The sequence below is a fragment of the Eriocheir sinensis genome, unplaced genomic scaffold, assembly GCF_024679095.1.
Source record: "Eriocheir sinensis breed Jianghai 21 unplaced genomic scaffold, ASM2467909v1 Scaffold23, whole genome shotgun sequence".
NCBI lineage: Eukaryota > Metazoa > Arthropoda > Malacostraca > Decapoda > Varunidae > Eriocheir > Eriocheir sinensis.
Window position 1 is genome coordinate 1,359,020 of NW_026111532.1, and position 16,657 is coordinate 1,375,676.

Here is a 16,657-nt window from a genome sequence, read left to right on the forward strand (position 1 = left end):
CACAGCAGTTGAGTTTCGGGCTCTGTATAAAGCCACGAAGAATATGAGTGAAGTTAGAGAGCAGGGAAAATGAAGATACAAGTGGATGCTGCTCCGTGTTTTATCTCTCCCTGTCCCACCTAGCGCAGTACGGTACAGTGTCTTCTATGGATGTACGTAGCCTACAGAGTGAAGGAATGAAGTCGTATTGAGAGAAGAGGGGAAATGAAGAGAAAAGATGTATTGCAACCTAATGTTACATTTCCCTAGCTGTCCCACACAGCACAGTGCGCTACAGCTTCAATTCAGTGGATGTGCGTAGCTTATGAATATATTATCAGCCTATACCGAATGAATGGATGAAGTTATGGTGAGAGAACAAGGGAAATGAAGAAAAAAGATGCCTATTTTTCTTCTTGTTTTTACATGGAACACTGAAGAAGAAAAATCAGTCTATATCAATCAATCAATGGGAGCATACGCCGGGGGGCGCATCGCCTCGTCCACCCTACGTCGCCAACTCAGGGGGCCCCTACGGGGGAGTCTCCATGCAAGCCCCCTTCCCATCCTGAGTACCTCCCGACACTCTATATAGTTGCTCAAGCCACGAACTCCATAGGCGTCCCTTGGCCTCCTTCACTCAGGATTGTCTCTTAAAGAGACAACCCGGTGACCAGGGTCGGCTTCTGCATGAGTAACGTGCCCATATATATAGCCGGAGTCAGCGTTGACGGACTATATGGTACAAGATCGAAGTTATTTCGATCATGACGGGTAATTATGTCGAATCAGTCTCACGGAGTATAGTCGCGCCGGTTTGACAGTCGTTCTAACGATATCCCATGATTCTGCGTAGATATTTATTACCAAAGGCTCCATAACACCGTGGGCCAAGCCAATTCGCCGTAAGACTTCTTGGCGAGACTCACCGTTGTTCTAAACTATATGCTACCATATGGCAAGGTGTGTGGAATTTTCTGAGATCTCAATGTCCTCGCCACACGCATGAACAGACTGTATATTTTTTTTTAACCTACTGTTTCATCGAGCAAGCCTCCAATAAACACTTGTCCTTGCATGGTCTTGTCCCAGGACAGGCAGGAAGTCCCAGGGCTTCGCCTCCTCGTGCAGTGCCTCGATCGAGAGCCATAACCAAAACTTCCCGCGACTGATTATACTCTCTCTCTCTCTCTCTCTCTCTCTCTCTCTCTCTCTCTCTCTCTCTCTCTCTCTCTCTCTCTCTCTCTCTCTCAACAACAACAACAACATTCTCTCTCTCTCTCTCTCTCTCTCTCTCTCTCTCTCTCTCTCTCTCTCTTTTGTCAAAAGCTACTTGCAACCTACTGACAAAACACCAAGAAACAGTAACGTTGAACACTTGTGCGTGCGAGTAAACATTGCAAAAGTCAATTTAAATATATCTGTCACTTACAGGCCTCCGGGGCAATCACTTGATGGCGATCTTGAAATGTACAGCGTCTTAAGGCAGTCACTTAATAACAGCGACTCACTGATACTAGGAGACTTTAACCTCCCCCATATCGACTGGGCGACACTGTCGGGTACAGAAGGTGAGTCCCATAGAATGATCGAATTTCTAGAGGAAAATTATCTAAGCCAAATGGTTTCTGAACCAACTCGACAAAATAACATACTTGACCTTGTTATAGCGACCCAAGATAACCTAGTCAGTAATGTCACGGTAGGAGAACACCTCGGTTCCTGCGATCATAAACTAGTGCGCGTTGACATTAGAGCTCAAACATCGGTGACTGAAAATAAAGTTAAGGTGCCCAATTTCAAAAGAGCCAACTTCGTAGAAATCCGACGAAAACTAATAGATATGCAACTATCAGATGACGGCAATGCAGAGGACGCCTGGCTAAACTTTAAAAATCACTTACTCACTCAGCAGGACACATTTGTCCCCTTGTGCGAGAAGCGAATTAACACTAATAAAAGTCCACCTTGGTTTAATAGCGAAATTAAACACTCAGTCAAGGAGAGAAAATTGTCTTACAGGTTAAAGAAAGACCAAAGCACGCCCGAAAACATTAGACTTTACAATGATGCAAGGCGACGAGTAAAAAGATTAGTGCATCAGGCAAAGCGTAGATATGAAGTAAATATTGCAGCCAACTGTAAAAATAATCCGAAATCCTTCTTCAGTTACATAAACAACAGAAAGGCGATCAGAAGTGGAATTGGACCTTTAATAAACAGCGACGGTGCACTAGTGACTGACAGCCAACACGTTGCAAACCTATTAAATAATTACTTTTCCTCGGTGTTTAATAATAACAGTCCTCCCACCACCACCACCAACACCAGTACTAATGTAAATCCAGAGCATGCATTGTCTAACTTTGAAATAAAACCCGATGAAGTCCTTAAAGCCCTCAAATCACTTAAAACAAATAAAAGTCCTGGACCTGATAAAGTATATCCAACTCTGCTGAAAGAAACAAAAGTGAAATACTCTCCTCCCTCACAACCGTATTCAATATGTCCTTGCGACAAGGCATTGTCCCTTCAGATTGGAAAAAGGCTAACGTGACACCGATTTTTAAGAAAGGAGACAAAAAGTACCAGGTAATTACAGGCCCATTAGTCTAACTTCGGTTGTAGGTAAGCTACTTGAGGGCATAATTAGAGACAAAATTGTGAGTTACCTTGAAAGCCACTCATTAATTGGGGACTCACAACATGGCTTCCGAAATAAAAGATCCTGCCTATCAAATCTATTAACCTTTTATAACGACCTCTTCACTGTTTATGACGTAACCAAATCACTGGACGTAGTCTATCTTGATTTCAGAAAGCGTTTGATAAAGTCCCGCATCATAAATTACTTTACAAATTAAAACAAATAGGTATTGACGGTCAGGTAAACCAATGGATCGCGAATTGGTTGAGCAACAGACAACAAAGAGTAGTGATTGACGGATTTAACTCAGAGTGGGCGCCTGTCACTAGTGGCGTCCCTCAGGGCTCGGTTCTTGGCCCAGTGCTCTTCATTATTTACATCAACGACGTGGATGTTGGACTCAATAACCGCATTAGTAAATTTGCAGACGACACAAAGATTGGTAACTCGGTTCTCACTGACGAAGACAGGCAAAGCCTCCAAGAGGATTTGCACAAAATTTCAGCTTGGTCGGATAGATGGGAGATGCCCTTTAACGTAGACAAGTGCCAGGTCCTTCAAGTTGGAACGAGGAATAAAAAGTTTGATTACGAAATGCGCGGCGTTAAACTCAAAAGCGTTCAATGCGTCAAGGACTTGGGGGTCAAAATCGCGTCAAACCTTAAATTCTCACAGCAATGCATCGATGCAGCAAATAAAGCGAACAGAATGTTGGGCTTCATTAAAAGAAACTTTGTATTTAAGAATAAAGATGTAATACTACCGCTCTACAACAGTTTAGTCAGACCCCACTTGGAATATGCGGTACAGTTTTGGTCTCCCCACCATGCAAAGGATATTGCTAAATTAGAAGGTGTTCAGCGTCGGGCAACGAAAATTATCCCTTCCTTGCGCAACAAATCCTACGAAGAAAGGCTTTCTACCCTTAACATGTTCTCTCTTGAGAAACGTCGCCTCCGAGGAAAACTGATCGAATGTTTTAAAATACTTAATGGTTTCACGAATGTAGACAGATCAACATTGTTTATGATCGATGACACTTTGCGCACGAGGAACAATGGCGTAAAACTCAGATGTAGACAAGTAAATTCAGACTGCACCAAATTTTTCTTCACCAACGTTGTAGTGCGAGAATGGAATAAGCTCCCATCATCAGTGGTCCAGTGTAACACGATTGACTCCTTCAAAAATAAGCTCGACCGTCACTTCCTTCAACTTAATATCAACTAGATTAGAAATGCAACGTTTTGGAGTCTTCTGATTAATGTAAAATCACTTAGGTTTAAGGACAGACCACCAAGTCTGGACCATGGGGTCTGTGTGGTCTGATTTTCTATGTAAATCTATGTAAATCTCTCTCTCTCTCTCTCTCTCTCTCTCTCTCTCTCTCTCTCTCTCTCTCTAATTAAGTCATGAGAAACCCATATGGTTGCACAAACATCCCCTGATAACTCTATTTATTTTGGGAAAAAATACCTTTACAATAACTGTAGTACATTTCGGGCCGTTAATTACGTACAGCAGGAGATCCCAGATCCGAGTGCCTTGCGATGCACTGCAGAGTCAACAAAACGCCTTCTTGAGATTGACATAAATAGACTGCAAGCATCCCCTGTCGAAACTCACAGAAGAAGAATTAAAGGGTAAACAATTCACAACATCTGTCACCAGAAAAACATGAACCACGTGAGAAAATCGTTGGTTGGGTGAAACTGCAAATTGTCCTCCATGTCCATTCCTCCATGCCACACACAACAGTCGCTCTTCTTCTTCTTCTTCAGTGTCCGAGGCTCAGCAGTGGTAGGCTGGTAGCACATCATGGCAGACAACCTCAGCAAGCAGCCACGGAAGGGCATACTCAAGAATTCCTCGAGTTTTGAAGGGAACGAGAGACAAAGAGAGTGAGTGGCCCCTCTATGGTCTAAGATCCTGAAATATATTACACGAAGTTCACCTCGTGACTCATATATCACCTCAAGTGTTTATAACCCCTTAACAGTTTCACCTTTATTTAGCTTAATGATTATAGTTTGTTTGTTTTTTACCCCATTTTCATGACCCCAATTCCCTTTCAAGATAGGATCTTGGATATCCGGGAATCCTACATATATGAAGCTTGTATTTATTTTTACCTTCACATTTTCGCCTTTTTTTCCTGTCATGATCTAAATCCCCTCCTTTTTAACTCATATAGGATCATGATAGGGCCATTAAGAGCTGTTGATTATAGGGGGTACTTAAATATATGGACCCCATTTGCCTGTATAATAACCTAAATTCAGTTTCGCCTTTTTTGCTGTCATGACCTAAATACCTTCTTTTTATAACTTAGATAGGATCATAATAGGACCACTAGTAGCTGCTTTTTGTATGGGAATCCTACTTCTATGGATTCTGTGTGTGTGTGTCCAGCAACCTTGACAATTTCTCCTTTTTACCTGTCATGACCCAAATCCTTTCCTCTTTAACTCCACTAGGACTATGACAGGACCACTAGGATTTCTTGGGTGTAAAGTAATCCTGCTAAATGAATGTATGAATCCTATGCTTCTGGGTGGAGTGTGTAGGAAGGTCACCAAGACTTAAAAGGCAGTACTGGTAAAGGTTAATCAGGGGTCATGACCTTAACTATTGGCTGACTCACTCCCTGTCTGTCTGTCTGTCTTTTAGTAAGAGTAGCAGCAGATTAACAAGTATTACATTAGGATAAAGTATATATTCACAGCATCTAATAGCAATTGTTGGGAAAGATGCCAGAATAATGGTTGGGGGTTCTGAGAGTGATTCTACGCATGTAACTAGTGGAGTTCCCCAGGGGTCTGTCCTTGGACCAACCCTTTTTCTCATTTATATTAACTTTGTGGCTCACGGTCTGACCTGTAAATACAAAATTTTTGCTGATGATCTGAAAATATACCAAAAGATAAATAAGACTATGTTTTCTCTTACATTCCGCACTGGTGTCATGTGCGGAATCGTGGGGGCTCAGGCTCAACTCGGACAAGACCCGTGTTCTTAGGTTCTGCCAAGGATCTGCTCCAAATCTTGGCCCGTACTCTGACTACTATATTCAAGGAAATCCTTTACAGTTTGTGCAGTCTGCATCAGATTTAGGGGTTCAAGTTGATACTTCATTGAAGTTTCATCTCCACATACGCTCTCTTGGAAATAAAGCTGCAGGAATTTCGTTGAATTTACTTAAGAGCACAGTTAACCGTGGGCCTGAGTTTATGAAATCTCTTCTCACCTCTCATATCCGTCCTGTGCTGGAATTTTGTTCAGTTGTATGGCACACAGGGTATGTAGGTGATACCGACATGCTTGAGAGAGTCCAACGACAATAGACCAAGGAGATTGTTGGACTTTCGCATCTTGACTATGCCTCCCGACTGGATGCCTTGGGTCTCTTTTCTGTGCATGGCAGACTGCTTAGAGCCGACATAGTCAAGGTCTGGAAGATTCTCAATGGCCTGTCTCCTGTGCAACCCTCTGAGTTATTTTCCCTCCAGACATCATCTAGGACCCGTGGAAATTCACACAATATTTCTACCCCACAGCAACACAGAAATACGTAGGCGATACTTCTCAGTCCGAGTGATTGCTTTGTGGAATAGCCTGCCAGACACAGTTATCCTGTCAACATCCTTAACTGTGCTTAAGAGAAAACTAGCAGAGTACCTTGGTCAAAGGCGATACGAATTTTAACCCCTACATACTAATACCAATGTTTTCTCATATATAAATTTCATATGATCTCACTTTAACTATAGTCCCTAGACACTCTGGACTCAGGACGACAGGTGGCAGTGAGGTGTGGGTGCAGTAAGGTGACGGGGTACTGGATGCGTGCCTAGTTCCGCCAGTATAACGAGGATCAAGCCTCTACCTGTAACCCCTGAAACTACACCTCACCCATCGTGAGTAGTGGGGGGGATTCTGGAGCTGCCCTGTGTAGGCCACCCGGCCTCTTGCAGTTTCTCTATGTTCTTATTTTATGTTCAAAGGACATATTAACTCTAAATTGCTTTATTCTACTTACAGCAATATAAATATAAATACTTATTTCACTTATATACATATAAGTCATTATATTTTATAACTAGTCTTTACTTAGTGCAATCAACACACATTCCAGCAGCGGCTCAATAGTTTTAGTGTTAAGAGTAACTACACAAATATGTATTCTGCTGGTGTGTTGGCACATGTGGGCTTCCCTTCTCGTGGAACCCGTCTAGGTAAGATGTATAGGTACCAATTTTTTTCTTTTTTTCTGAACTTTTTCTTTTTTTTCTTGTTGTTCTTCACATATAACATCCTTATTTTCCTGATGGGGATGGGCAGGCAATGAATATTGTCCTGTTTTTGGTATTACTATTCTTATTATTGAGATCCATGAAAGGGTATTAAAGGAAAATAAAACTGAGGATGTTTACCCAGAACGGAGTGCCGGCGATGAGCAGACGTGGGTGTGGAAAAGAAATGAAAGAGACAGTGAAAGTAAAGAAATGAGGAGAGAATAAAAAGGAGAAAAAAAGTGGGGGGCCCAAAAACATACTTATATATCCAGAAATATGACCATAGGGTGGTGGTCTGAGTTGAATTTTTTTATATATATCGTAATTATTGTCATTTTTATTGTTGTAACCGAGATCCACAAAAGCGCATCAATGGGAAATGAAAAAGAAAATTACCTAGAGTGTAACATAGTTTCCTTGGTGAGCTGATAAAGTAAGGAGAATAATAATAAAAAAAAAAAGAAGAAAGGGGGGACAAAAACATTCTTGTCCAGAAATGTGATGAAATGGGGCGGTGGGGCACACTATAGTAACTTTTTTTTTAATATCTTCATGCCCACTCTACAGGAAGGGTACAAAATGGGACGAAATGAACATCTTGGCGACGCTCCACCCCAAGGACAAAGACTACGGCCACATGAAGATCGAGGAGCCCAAGACGCCCTACGCCAAGTACAGCGAAGGGGACTCCGGGGATGAACATGAAGGGCTTGACGCTGACCTGCTAGCCAGAAAGTTAGTGGAGGGAATAGGAGTTAGTTGTTTGGGTCCTCGGAACTGAAAGAAATTATGAGCCTCTTACTTGTAAGTTGTATATACTCCTACCTTCAGTGAGGCTTACCTTTAGTGATAGTTTAAAAGGCAAAGGGAGTGTGCATAAGAGTGTTCTCAGAGTGGTTTTGGCTTTAATGCATGAGAAGAGAATTAGTTAGGGAATAGGAGTTATTTGTTTGAGGTCACAGCTTGAAAAATATATATATGAGCCTTTTGCTTGTATATGTTCTCAGAGTGTTTTTTGGTTTGATTAATGTGAAGACAATTATGCACAGAAGTTTACGCATCACCTGATTATTTTGTGTGATAGTAAAAGTAATAGTAATGAGCACAAGAGTACTAAATGGATTATAAGTGTCTTCATTCTAGTTCGTGCTTGTGTCATAAGAATTGACTGAAGGGACAGTTGGTTCAGGAGATTGAGGTTAAAAACTAGACTGCCACCTCAACTGCTTCTTCAATCACATTTGTTGTATTGAAGGTCTTCTTGATGTCTCATGGTGGTGCAGCAAACAGGGTCAGTGTGAGGGATGTAAATGGGATGTATCATGTAAGGTAAAGGCAAAGTTGGGAGTATACACTTAAGCTGTGTTTGACCTTGGTGCTCATCTCTGTCACATTGGCCCTAGAGTCTGTGGCAAGAAATAACCCATGAATGTAATGTGATAAAATTTAAATGTGTCATTCACAGAATTCAACTGGGAGGCAATGAACTTCCCAAGGCACTGGTTGAGCCTGAAGATGAGGACTCGAGTGATGATGAAGACATCAGCCCTGAAGAAAGAGGTAAGTTGAGCATGTTAAAAGGAAAAGTTGTCCTTGATTAGACCCGGAGCAGGGGAGAGGAATCTTAAATCAGTGCGCAAGAAATTGGTGTTTTCTGTTTAGTGACATTTATATTAATTAACCAGAATGTTGTTGTCCATAGAATCTGAAATCTTAAAAAAATTGTGTCTGTAAAATCCAGTCTACTGTAATGGGCATTGTTAGCATGAAGGGATTAACAGCCGTTCCACACTGGAGGATTTTGAGATTTGTTATGCACAGAGAGGAACCAGGATGATTTGCCTCCTTGCTAGCCTTACTAATGTCACAGGAAAAAATGGATGTGATAATCAGGTTGTGGGTGCTTTCCATGAATAACAGAATATTGCAGCTATTAATAGTGTCTTGCTAGGGATATAGTGATGCTGAAGAATTCCCAAGCTTGGTCCATGCCTCAGCCTGTTGTGTTAAAGAGGGTTTGGTAACATTGGGCGTAGGAGAGGCTGAGGCATTGGATGGAAATAGTTGGTTGTGTAATCGATCATCTAATGGAAGATGGGGATGGTGATGGGTATGATACAACCTGGGCAGGAGGGAAGGAGGAGGAGTCTTAGTACCATGTGTCAAAGTAGGTAAACATTTCAGTCGTACTGATGTTTTGTTTGGTTTCAGAAAAGAGGAAAATATTTGAAATGAAGAGAAAGCAGCACTACAATGAGTACTACGCCGTGAAACTCGCCCGGAAGCTAATGGAAGACGATGATGAGGAGGACGAAGACGATTGCGAAGAGGACGAGAGCAAAAAGTCCACAGGTAAAGATGAGGGAGTGAGTACAAATGATGAGAAAGACACAAACATGGAGGAGGTGATAGAGGGTGACGATGCAAGGTCAGGAGGTCACAGTGAAAAGATGGCAGTGGTGGGGGAGGAGCAGGAGGTCAGCGAGTTAGGCTCCTAAAGCCATGTACAGAAGGGAAGAAGACAAGCTGTAAAACCTGAAATATTTGTAGCACTTCCTCCTTCGGCAGAAATGGCAATCCCTGCAGTTCGACAGTTACCATTATGAATACTACTGCTCATATATATAGTCTAGTTTCCATCAAGGTAGAAGAGAGTAGACAAACCCAACTATCATTTGATACCGTGTCTATCTAGTATATTTTTTCTCTTATTCATAGGTCTCAGCAAAAGGATCCGCTGTGTGATTTTATAAAGTTTCTCTTCCCATAGTCTGCATAAACTCTTGAGCGAACTGTTCACCCAGCATCCATGACAGTGAATCACATACATTTGGAACACAGCCAGTCGTCAGTTTACACCTTTTTGGGTTTTTGTCTGTGTTTTAATTGAATGTTTGTCATTGTCATTATGCTCTGTTTTTCCTCCTCATCACTTGTCGCCTTGATTCCTGTCCCTGCTGAAAGGAACGTTTCCTAATGATCGGCACCAAACCATATCAGTTGAATGTAATCAGTGTTATCAGAATAGTTAAATTCCGTTTACTTAACTTGCCTAAGGTATGTTTGCTGCTACCTTGCTGCGTCTCCGAAATGCACGAAAGTAAGACAAGTTGAACAGTCAGTGTACATAGTGCGTGTAGGCTGCAAGCTTGAGGATCACAGTATTCAGTGTAGATTGGCGACTTGCTGTGCACCAGAGCCTCAGATCTATTTTAGTTTTTTTAGTGTTTGTTATTTTCTTGTCAGAGTACTTCTCATTAGCGAAGACTTGTGTGTGTTAAAGATGTATGGCAGACTGCATTTTGCCAAAATTTTCATCAGGGATCTCATCTGAAGACAGGAGTACCTTCCAATCATGTTGGAAAGTGTCACAAAGCTATGTTGGTCTAGCTTGTTGCTGAGTGCTGAAACTAATTTTAGATGGTTAGTGAAAGTATTTTTGTCAAAGTTTTATAGAGCCATTGCATGTAGTGATGTAAGTTTAGATTTTTTGGTTTATTTATTTATCTGAAAATAAACCTGCAGTGTTGCCACTGGTGAGTCATCACCAGTGTTGCCATATATTGTTCCAGAGTGTTCCATGTTATAACCACATATCACCTGAGCACAGCTTGTTTGGGTTACAAATGTTTTTTGTTACCTGGCATTGAAATGTTGATTCATTTCACTTCAGTGCTGGCTTTACCCATTCAATTGATTTCAGCACACTTATAATGCTATCTAACAATTGAGGCGTCTAGTGCTCAAGGGGCGAACAAGCCAATTACCTAGTTTTGAGCTACAGGAACGTTAAAAAAAAATCAAGCATTGCAACAACATAATGAAAAACACACATAGCAATATCATCATACATCAATATAAAGTTTTCAGTTAGACATATTCAATGGAATGAGTGTTTGCGTGAAAATGTGTTAATTATTAAAAAAAAAACATGTAAGGGTGTTTTTTTATTAATGCATGTTTAATATCTGATTTAATCCAAACTCAGAAAATTAAAAGAACATGATGTAACTAACAGCCAGTTTAAATTTCAAAACAATTTCCATATTTAGGTGTTTTATGAGTGTTTTACTAGTAGCTGATGTTTAACTGAGTTTCATTAAAGCAGAATAACTTGCACAAACTTCAAAGTGTACTGTATCAAAATTTGAAAGCTTTTAAATTAAATAATAACATGGGCTGATTTTTTTTTCACATCTGCCATTTATAGGAGAAAAACGGCAAATAACACGTAATGGTGGTTTTTTTATGTATGAGTAATTATTGACCGATTTACTTTAAACGTGGCACGCTGTGATAACTCATTATAGTTAAAATTATATGTTAAAAGTTAAAGTTTCCCACTGATATTATAATTTGGTGCATAGTCTATGTTTGGTGGCAAATCTGCTCATCATCATGAGAGGGGGGAGGTTACTTTAATAATCCAGGATATCATCAGTGGGGTCGTCCACACATATGGCGTGACTGCTGTAAGGGTTGTGGAAGCGAGGAGCTGATTGGCTGAGTGCGCGAATGTAGACACACAGACTAGTAGCAACACTGCCATTAGTCAGCCATGTTGTGCCTCCGCCCTTAGAGCCCTAATACAGCCGACTTCATACACTGCAGACAGGCAAAAACACACTACTCTCACCACCCTTTTACTGGACCATAGAGACCAATTTCCCATTTTCACATTCACAGAGGGTTGCACAGTGCTTACATCTAGTGGAAACTGAAGGAAACTCAAAATTCGCCATGTTGGCATGTTTGCCCCTCAAGCTCTAGAAGCCTCAATTGTTATAATGCAAAGATGCCGTGCTATTGTTTCAGCAAAGTTTTTACCTTGTGGCCTGGTTATTCACTGATTAGGTTATTCCTTTGTGCATTTTGTCATGTTTCCAATGAAACCGTGCCTCCTAATCAACAGAAGCAGAAGGTTAAGGCAGCACGCTTTGCCCCAGAGTAATATCCTCATACATAATGGGAAAAGAGAAGAAGGAGGAGACGAACATTCAAGTAAGCCTGTCCAACATGTCTCACTGACTCTTCTCTGTCAAAAAAAGTTTGCTGTGATGAGCAAAACATTCTCCAGTAAATACATTGCCAACCATTGTTTATGAAAATATATATATATATATATATATATATATATATATATATATATATATATATATATATATATATATATATATATATATATATATATCACACACACACACATACAGTCGTCCCTCAAATAGTACAGTTTTCAATAGTACGGTTTTGGTTTTATACGGATTGTCATGTAAGATTTTTTTTTGGATTTTTAAATTTCCTGCTCGTCGCACCAAGTAGTTATGGCATGAGTGGCAACACTGTTGTACCAAAGCACCTGCTGAAAGCACCCCAAAAGCGTTTGAGATAGGTGTTCACCTTGCAGAAGAATTCAGATTTAGGAGAAGTTACGTTTTGGGATGAGTTACGTTGCCACTGGGAGAGCATACCACGAGAATGAGAGCAGGGTTCGCTGTATCTATGATCTTGATTTTGGTCTTAATGTCACAGGTGGCCTGGGATTTCTCCCTTGGGAGGTAGTTGTCCCTTTCGGTCCCAACTACAGCCTTTGAAACAGCTTACTCCCTCAGGGCCAACACCCTGAAAATCATAGTGTAAAAGAAATTCTTGCTGGGCAGCCATATTTGCTGATGACGTCATCACAGCATGAAGGCGCTCCACCTCTCAAAGCCGGGAGCCAGCAGACGTGCCGAGTTGGCAACTCGTGCTGCCACATCACGCGTTTGAGAGCACTCGGGATGTTCTGAGAGTCCCGATTCCCTCTCTCAAACACAGCCCAGGAGTGTTTCTAAGGGGGGCACTAATTTTATACGGATTTTCGAATAGTACGGGAATCCTGGGTCCCTAACCCCCGTACTATTTGAGGGATGACTATATATATATATATATATATATATATATATATATATATATATATATATATATATATATATATATATATATATATATATATATATATATATATATATATATATATATATATATATATATATATACACACACACACACACACACACACACACACACCTAGTTACTACTAGGTAAACACACACACACACATGTACATTCTTGGGTGGGTGTGAAAGTATGGGATTCAAAATGCTCTTCAGTGGAAAAGACCTTTGAAGCAAATTCATAGTGCCAATTTAGCAAACAAGGTTGGTTTCCTTTGAGCTCTTCTGCAGTCCTTCACCTTCATCAGTCTGGTACACTGAGTCAAATTTTCTGTGATGAGTATTAACGATTGGTTAGATTACTGTAAGATATGAAATTATAATTAGGTACTTAATTAGATGGCTAATGAAGGTTTCCTGTGTTCACATAACAAATCTCTTTTAGCAGTAGTTTGATTTAGACATCTGAGCCATGGCTCACTTCATTATCATCTTTGTGTTGGAGAGAATGACATGTTCTTTGCAGGAATGAAGATGAGCCTTAATCAAGCAGCACTTGCAAATTGTCTTGTATCATAACAGCATTTTACACAAATTTTGCTTGATATTTTTTTTAACACAAATTGTTACTGTTGGCATTAATTTGTACAGGAAAGTAAGTGTGTGACTGATGCCTAATATTTTCACAATACATGTAATATTTTAGAAAATACTAACGATGCACATAGAAAATTTGTGAATACATCTGTGGTAGTGTAATGTTGCTGATATTGTATTTGATAATGATGAATTTTATCATATGGATTTTATAATGTACACATAGTTTGAGCCATTCATTGTACTGTTTCCTCGTAGTGTTGAGGAGAGCTTCTGTCAGTTTTCACCACATGTCCGACAGGTTGCCAAAACGCTGCTGTTCCGTGGCCCACATAGAGGGTGGAGCAGTCACAACAGTGAGCAAAAGTGTAATATTGATCATTTACTGGGGAAGTCTTTGCTTCAATGAACTGATTTGTGCAGCTTTGTATTTTATCAAGCAAGTAAAAATTGTAAATATTAGAATCAAAATGAAGTGATACTGTTTTGGTGAGGAAGAATTAGGTTCTGTTGATTTTGTATTGATTTGAAATACATCTCCTAGTGTATGTCCATCCTAGTCCCTTGATACTGTAGGAGTTTCACTTGGGAATCATTGCCGCTGAAGTGGAATTTGAGTATCTAGTAGGTAACTTTCCATAGTATTATATATAACTTATTCATGGGGATGAGTGTCGAGAAATGCAACTTGGTTAAGGCTATATACATTAAGGTACATTGTGCAAGTGAAGGAATGACAACCCAACAATTGAGAACCCAACCAGATGAATTAACGGTTGTATGGTGTAGTAGTGCAAAGACTACTACATATTATGAAATCTATCTTACAACTCTAACATGCTTATCATCACCCTCGTAAACAAACTGCCTGAGTAATTTTTCATCAATTTTCCAGGTTTTGGGCTAAATCAATCATCTTGTGACACTTTGGCATAGTAGCCTTTGTCATTCAAGGTCTGAGTGTTCTAAAATTTGCCTTTGTGTTTCTGCCGATGTTAAGAGTCGAATGAGAAAATTAGAGTAGGAAAACCATAGGAAAAGTAGGAAAAATGACTTAGGCCGTTCGTTTAGGAAGGTGATGTTATTATAGCGATGTCAAACACAGGCAAGTATTTTAATTGCGCATTGGTGATTATAGTCTCATCTTTTGAAGGCTTTGCGTATGTGTGTATATACAGGTTTGTAACATAAAATCAATAATTGGTACAATGTGCTAACGAACATCAATAATTTTTGTACTAGTATTGTGTATGTGTGTGAGAGAAATGTTCCTCACACAAGTTTAAGACTGTGATTTTTAAAGATATATGCAGAGGGTATGTGACATCAGCATTGTGTATTAGTGTGTGTGTGTGTGTTTGTGTGTGTGTTTGTGTGTGTAGACAAACAAGTTTGTATGTAAAATACTAGATACATTTGGGTATGTGCTTGCTTTTGTGTGTGTGTGTGTGTGTGTGTGTGTGTGTGTGAATAAGATTGTATGTAAAATAAAATTAAATAACCTAAACACTTGGACAGTGCTTGCTTTTGTGTGTGTGTGTGTGTGTGTGTGTGTGTGTGTGTGTGTGTGTGTGTGTGTGTGAATAAGATTGTATGTAAAGTAAAATGAAATAACTTAAACACTTGGACATGTGCTTGCTTTTGTGTGTGTGTGTGTGTGTGTGTGTGTGTGTGTGTGTGCTTTGGGCAAATCAATTGTAATAAAATTTTCTCATGGACAAGAGCTCTACAAATAAAATGTATTTAATTTTCTCATTTATAATTTCAAACTTTCATGATAATTGGTTTAAGTGGCAATCCCCAAATTACTTTGTGTTTAGATAATTTCATAATGATTCAGTAAAAGGTGGAATAAGATAGGATGAATTTGAGTGCTTATTAACATGTCCATATTACATCTGCGTTGCCATATCTTTTCTTCCCAGGTACCCATTTATCGACCATCTAAGGAAAGATGAACAAATGGCTGGGCTGCACGTGCACCTACTACCCAGGCCGGGATTCGAACCCAGGCCCGCAGGTTCGTATATACAAGGTAAAGAGAACCCCTTCTCTTTACCTTGCGTATATATAGGTAGTGACCCACCGCGTAGTAGCCACCCATAGATTTCTTAGGGCAGGGGAAACAAAGAAACGGGTGGAAAGGTAAAATTAGACCACTTTCTAAAGCGAGCAGGATGAAATACGTTATCTGGTTTCTGAATGTTTTCCATGGTGATTAGCTAGCTTATCATACCACTTTGTAACTGGCAGAAACCTCATCAATGGTAATGGTAGATAAAAGGTAATGATTTAGAAAGGCAGTAGTCAGAGCCACATGAAAACATTCTTGGAAGCAGAAAACGAAGAAGGCTGCAAAGGAAGGACGTTCAAAAGAGGGATCGGACCAAAACCAAGCCATCAAGCCCAAGACATCTTGGCTATAGCTAAAGAATATGGACTAGAAGTAAATAAACAGAAAAGCAATATTATCATTTTTAATATGGAAAACAAACGCTCACTGTCCCTGTCAGTCATGCACCTATATAGGTGTATGACTGACAGGGTACAAGGAAAAGGAAGCCCCGCAGTGTGTCAGCTGGTATGATGGAAGCCTGGGTGGTGATCTCTTCCAAGCTCGAGCGCAGTGTATGAATGTGAATGCAAGAAATTACAGGTGGTCTGAGTCCCGCAGCAAAGTGTGTTGGATGTGTGGATGAAACTGTCGCGCATGTGGCCACTGGGCCTGACAACGTTAGCCCACATGTGCTGCGTCACTGCTCCAGTGAGCTGGCAGGACCCCTCTCGGAGTTGTTCGGGGCCTGTGTCCGGGAGAACACCTCTATATGGAAGGAGGCTCACGTGGTGCCGGTCCTCAAAAAGCGGGCCAGATCTGACCCTGCCAACTACAGACCCATCTCTCTCCTGTCTGTAGTTGGAAAAATCCTCGAAAAAAGAGTGGTGGAGGCCATCACCCGCCACCTCGAGAAAAACGCCCTCATCACTGACCACCAATTTGGGTTCAGATCTGGCCGCTCAACTTCAAACCTCCTGCTGCTCCTCTCCAGAGCTTGGCAGGAGTAGGACTCCCTAGATACTGGCCTAGATATCCTTGTCGTCGCTCTCGACATCGCAGGTGCTTTAGACCGGGTGTGGCAAGCGGGCTTGCTGGAGAAGCTTCGTGCCAAAGGCATCCAAGGACACCTGCTGTTGCTGATGAGCGACTA

General features: G+C 40.7%; 1 protein-coding gene across 3 annotated transcripts; it reads left to right on the plus strand.

Moving 5' to 3' along the window:
• The first annotated feature begins 4,363 nt into the window (after positions 1–4,363).
• LOC126990982 (protein phosphatase inhibitor 2-like) lies at positions 4,364–15,922 on the plus strand. 3 transcript variants are annotated; one of them, XM_050849627.1, is made up of 5 exons: positions 4,364–4,527; positions 7,489–7,656; positions 8,387–8,481; positions 9,133–9,273; positions 15,377–15,922. In XM_050849627.1, the coding sequence occupies exons 1-5, from the start codon at positions 4,445–4,447 to the stop codon at positions 15,397–15,399; spliced, it is 510 nt and encodes a 169-aa protein (XP_050705584.1). In that variant the 5' UTR covers positions 4,364–4,444; the 3' UTR covers positions 15,400–15,922. The 3 variants fall into 3 exon arrangements, with proteins under 3 accessions (XP_050705584.1, XP_050705585.1, XP_050705583.1); XM_050849628.1 differs by lacking the exon at positions 15,377–15,922 and adding an exon at positions 11,834–12,029; XM_050849626.1 differs by lacking the exon at positions 15,377–15,922 and having other exon boundaries at positions 9,133–12,029.
• Positions 15,923–16,657: the final 735 nt, after the last annotated feature.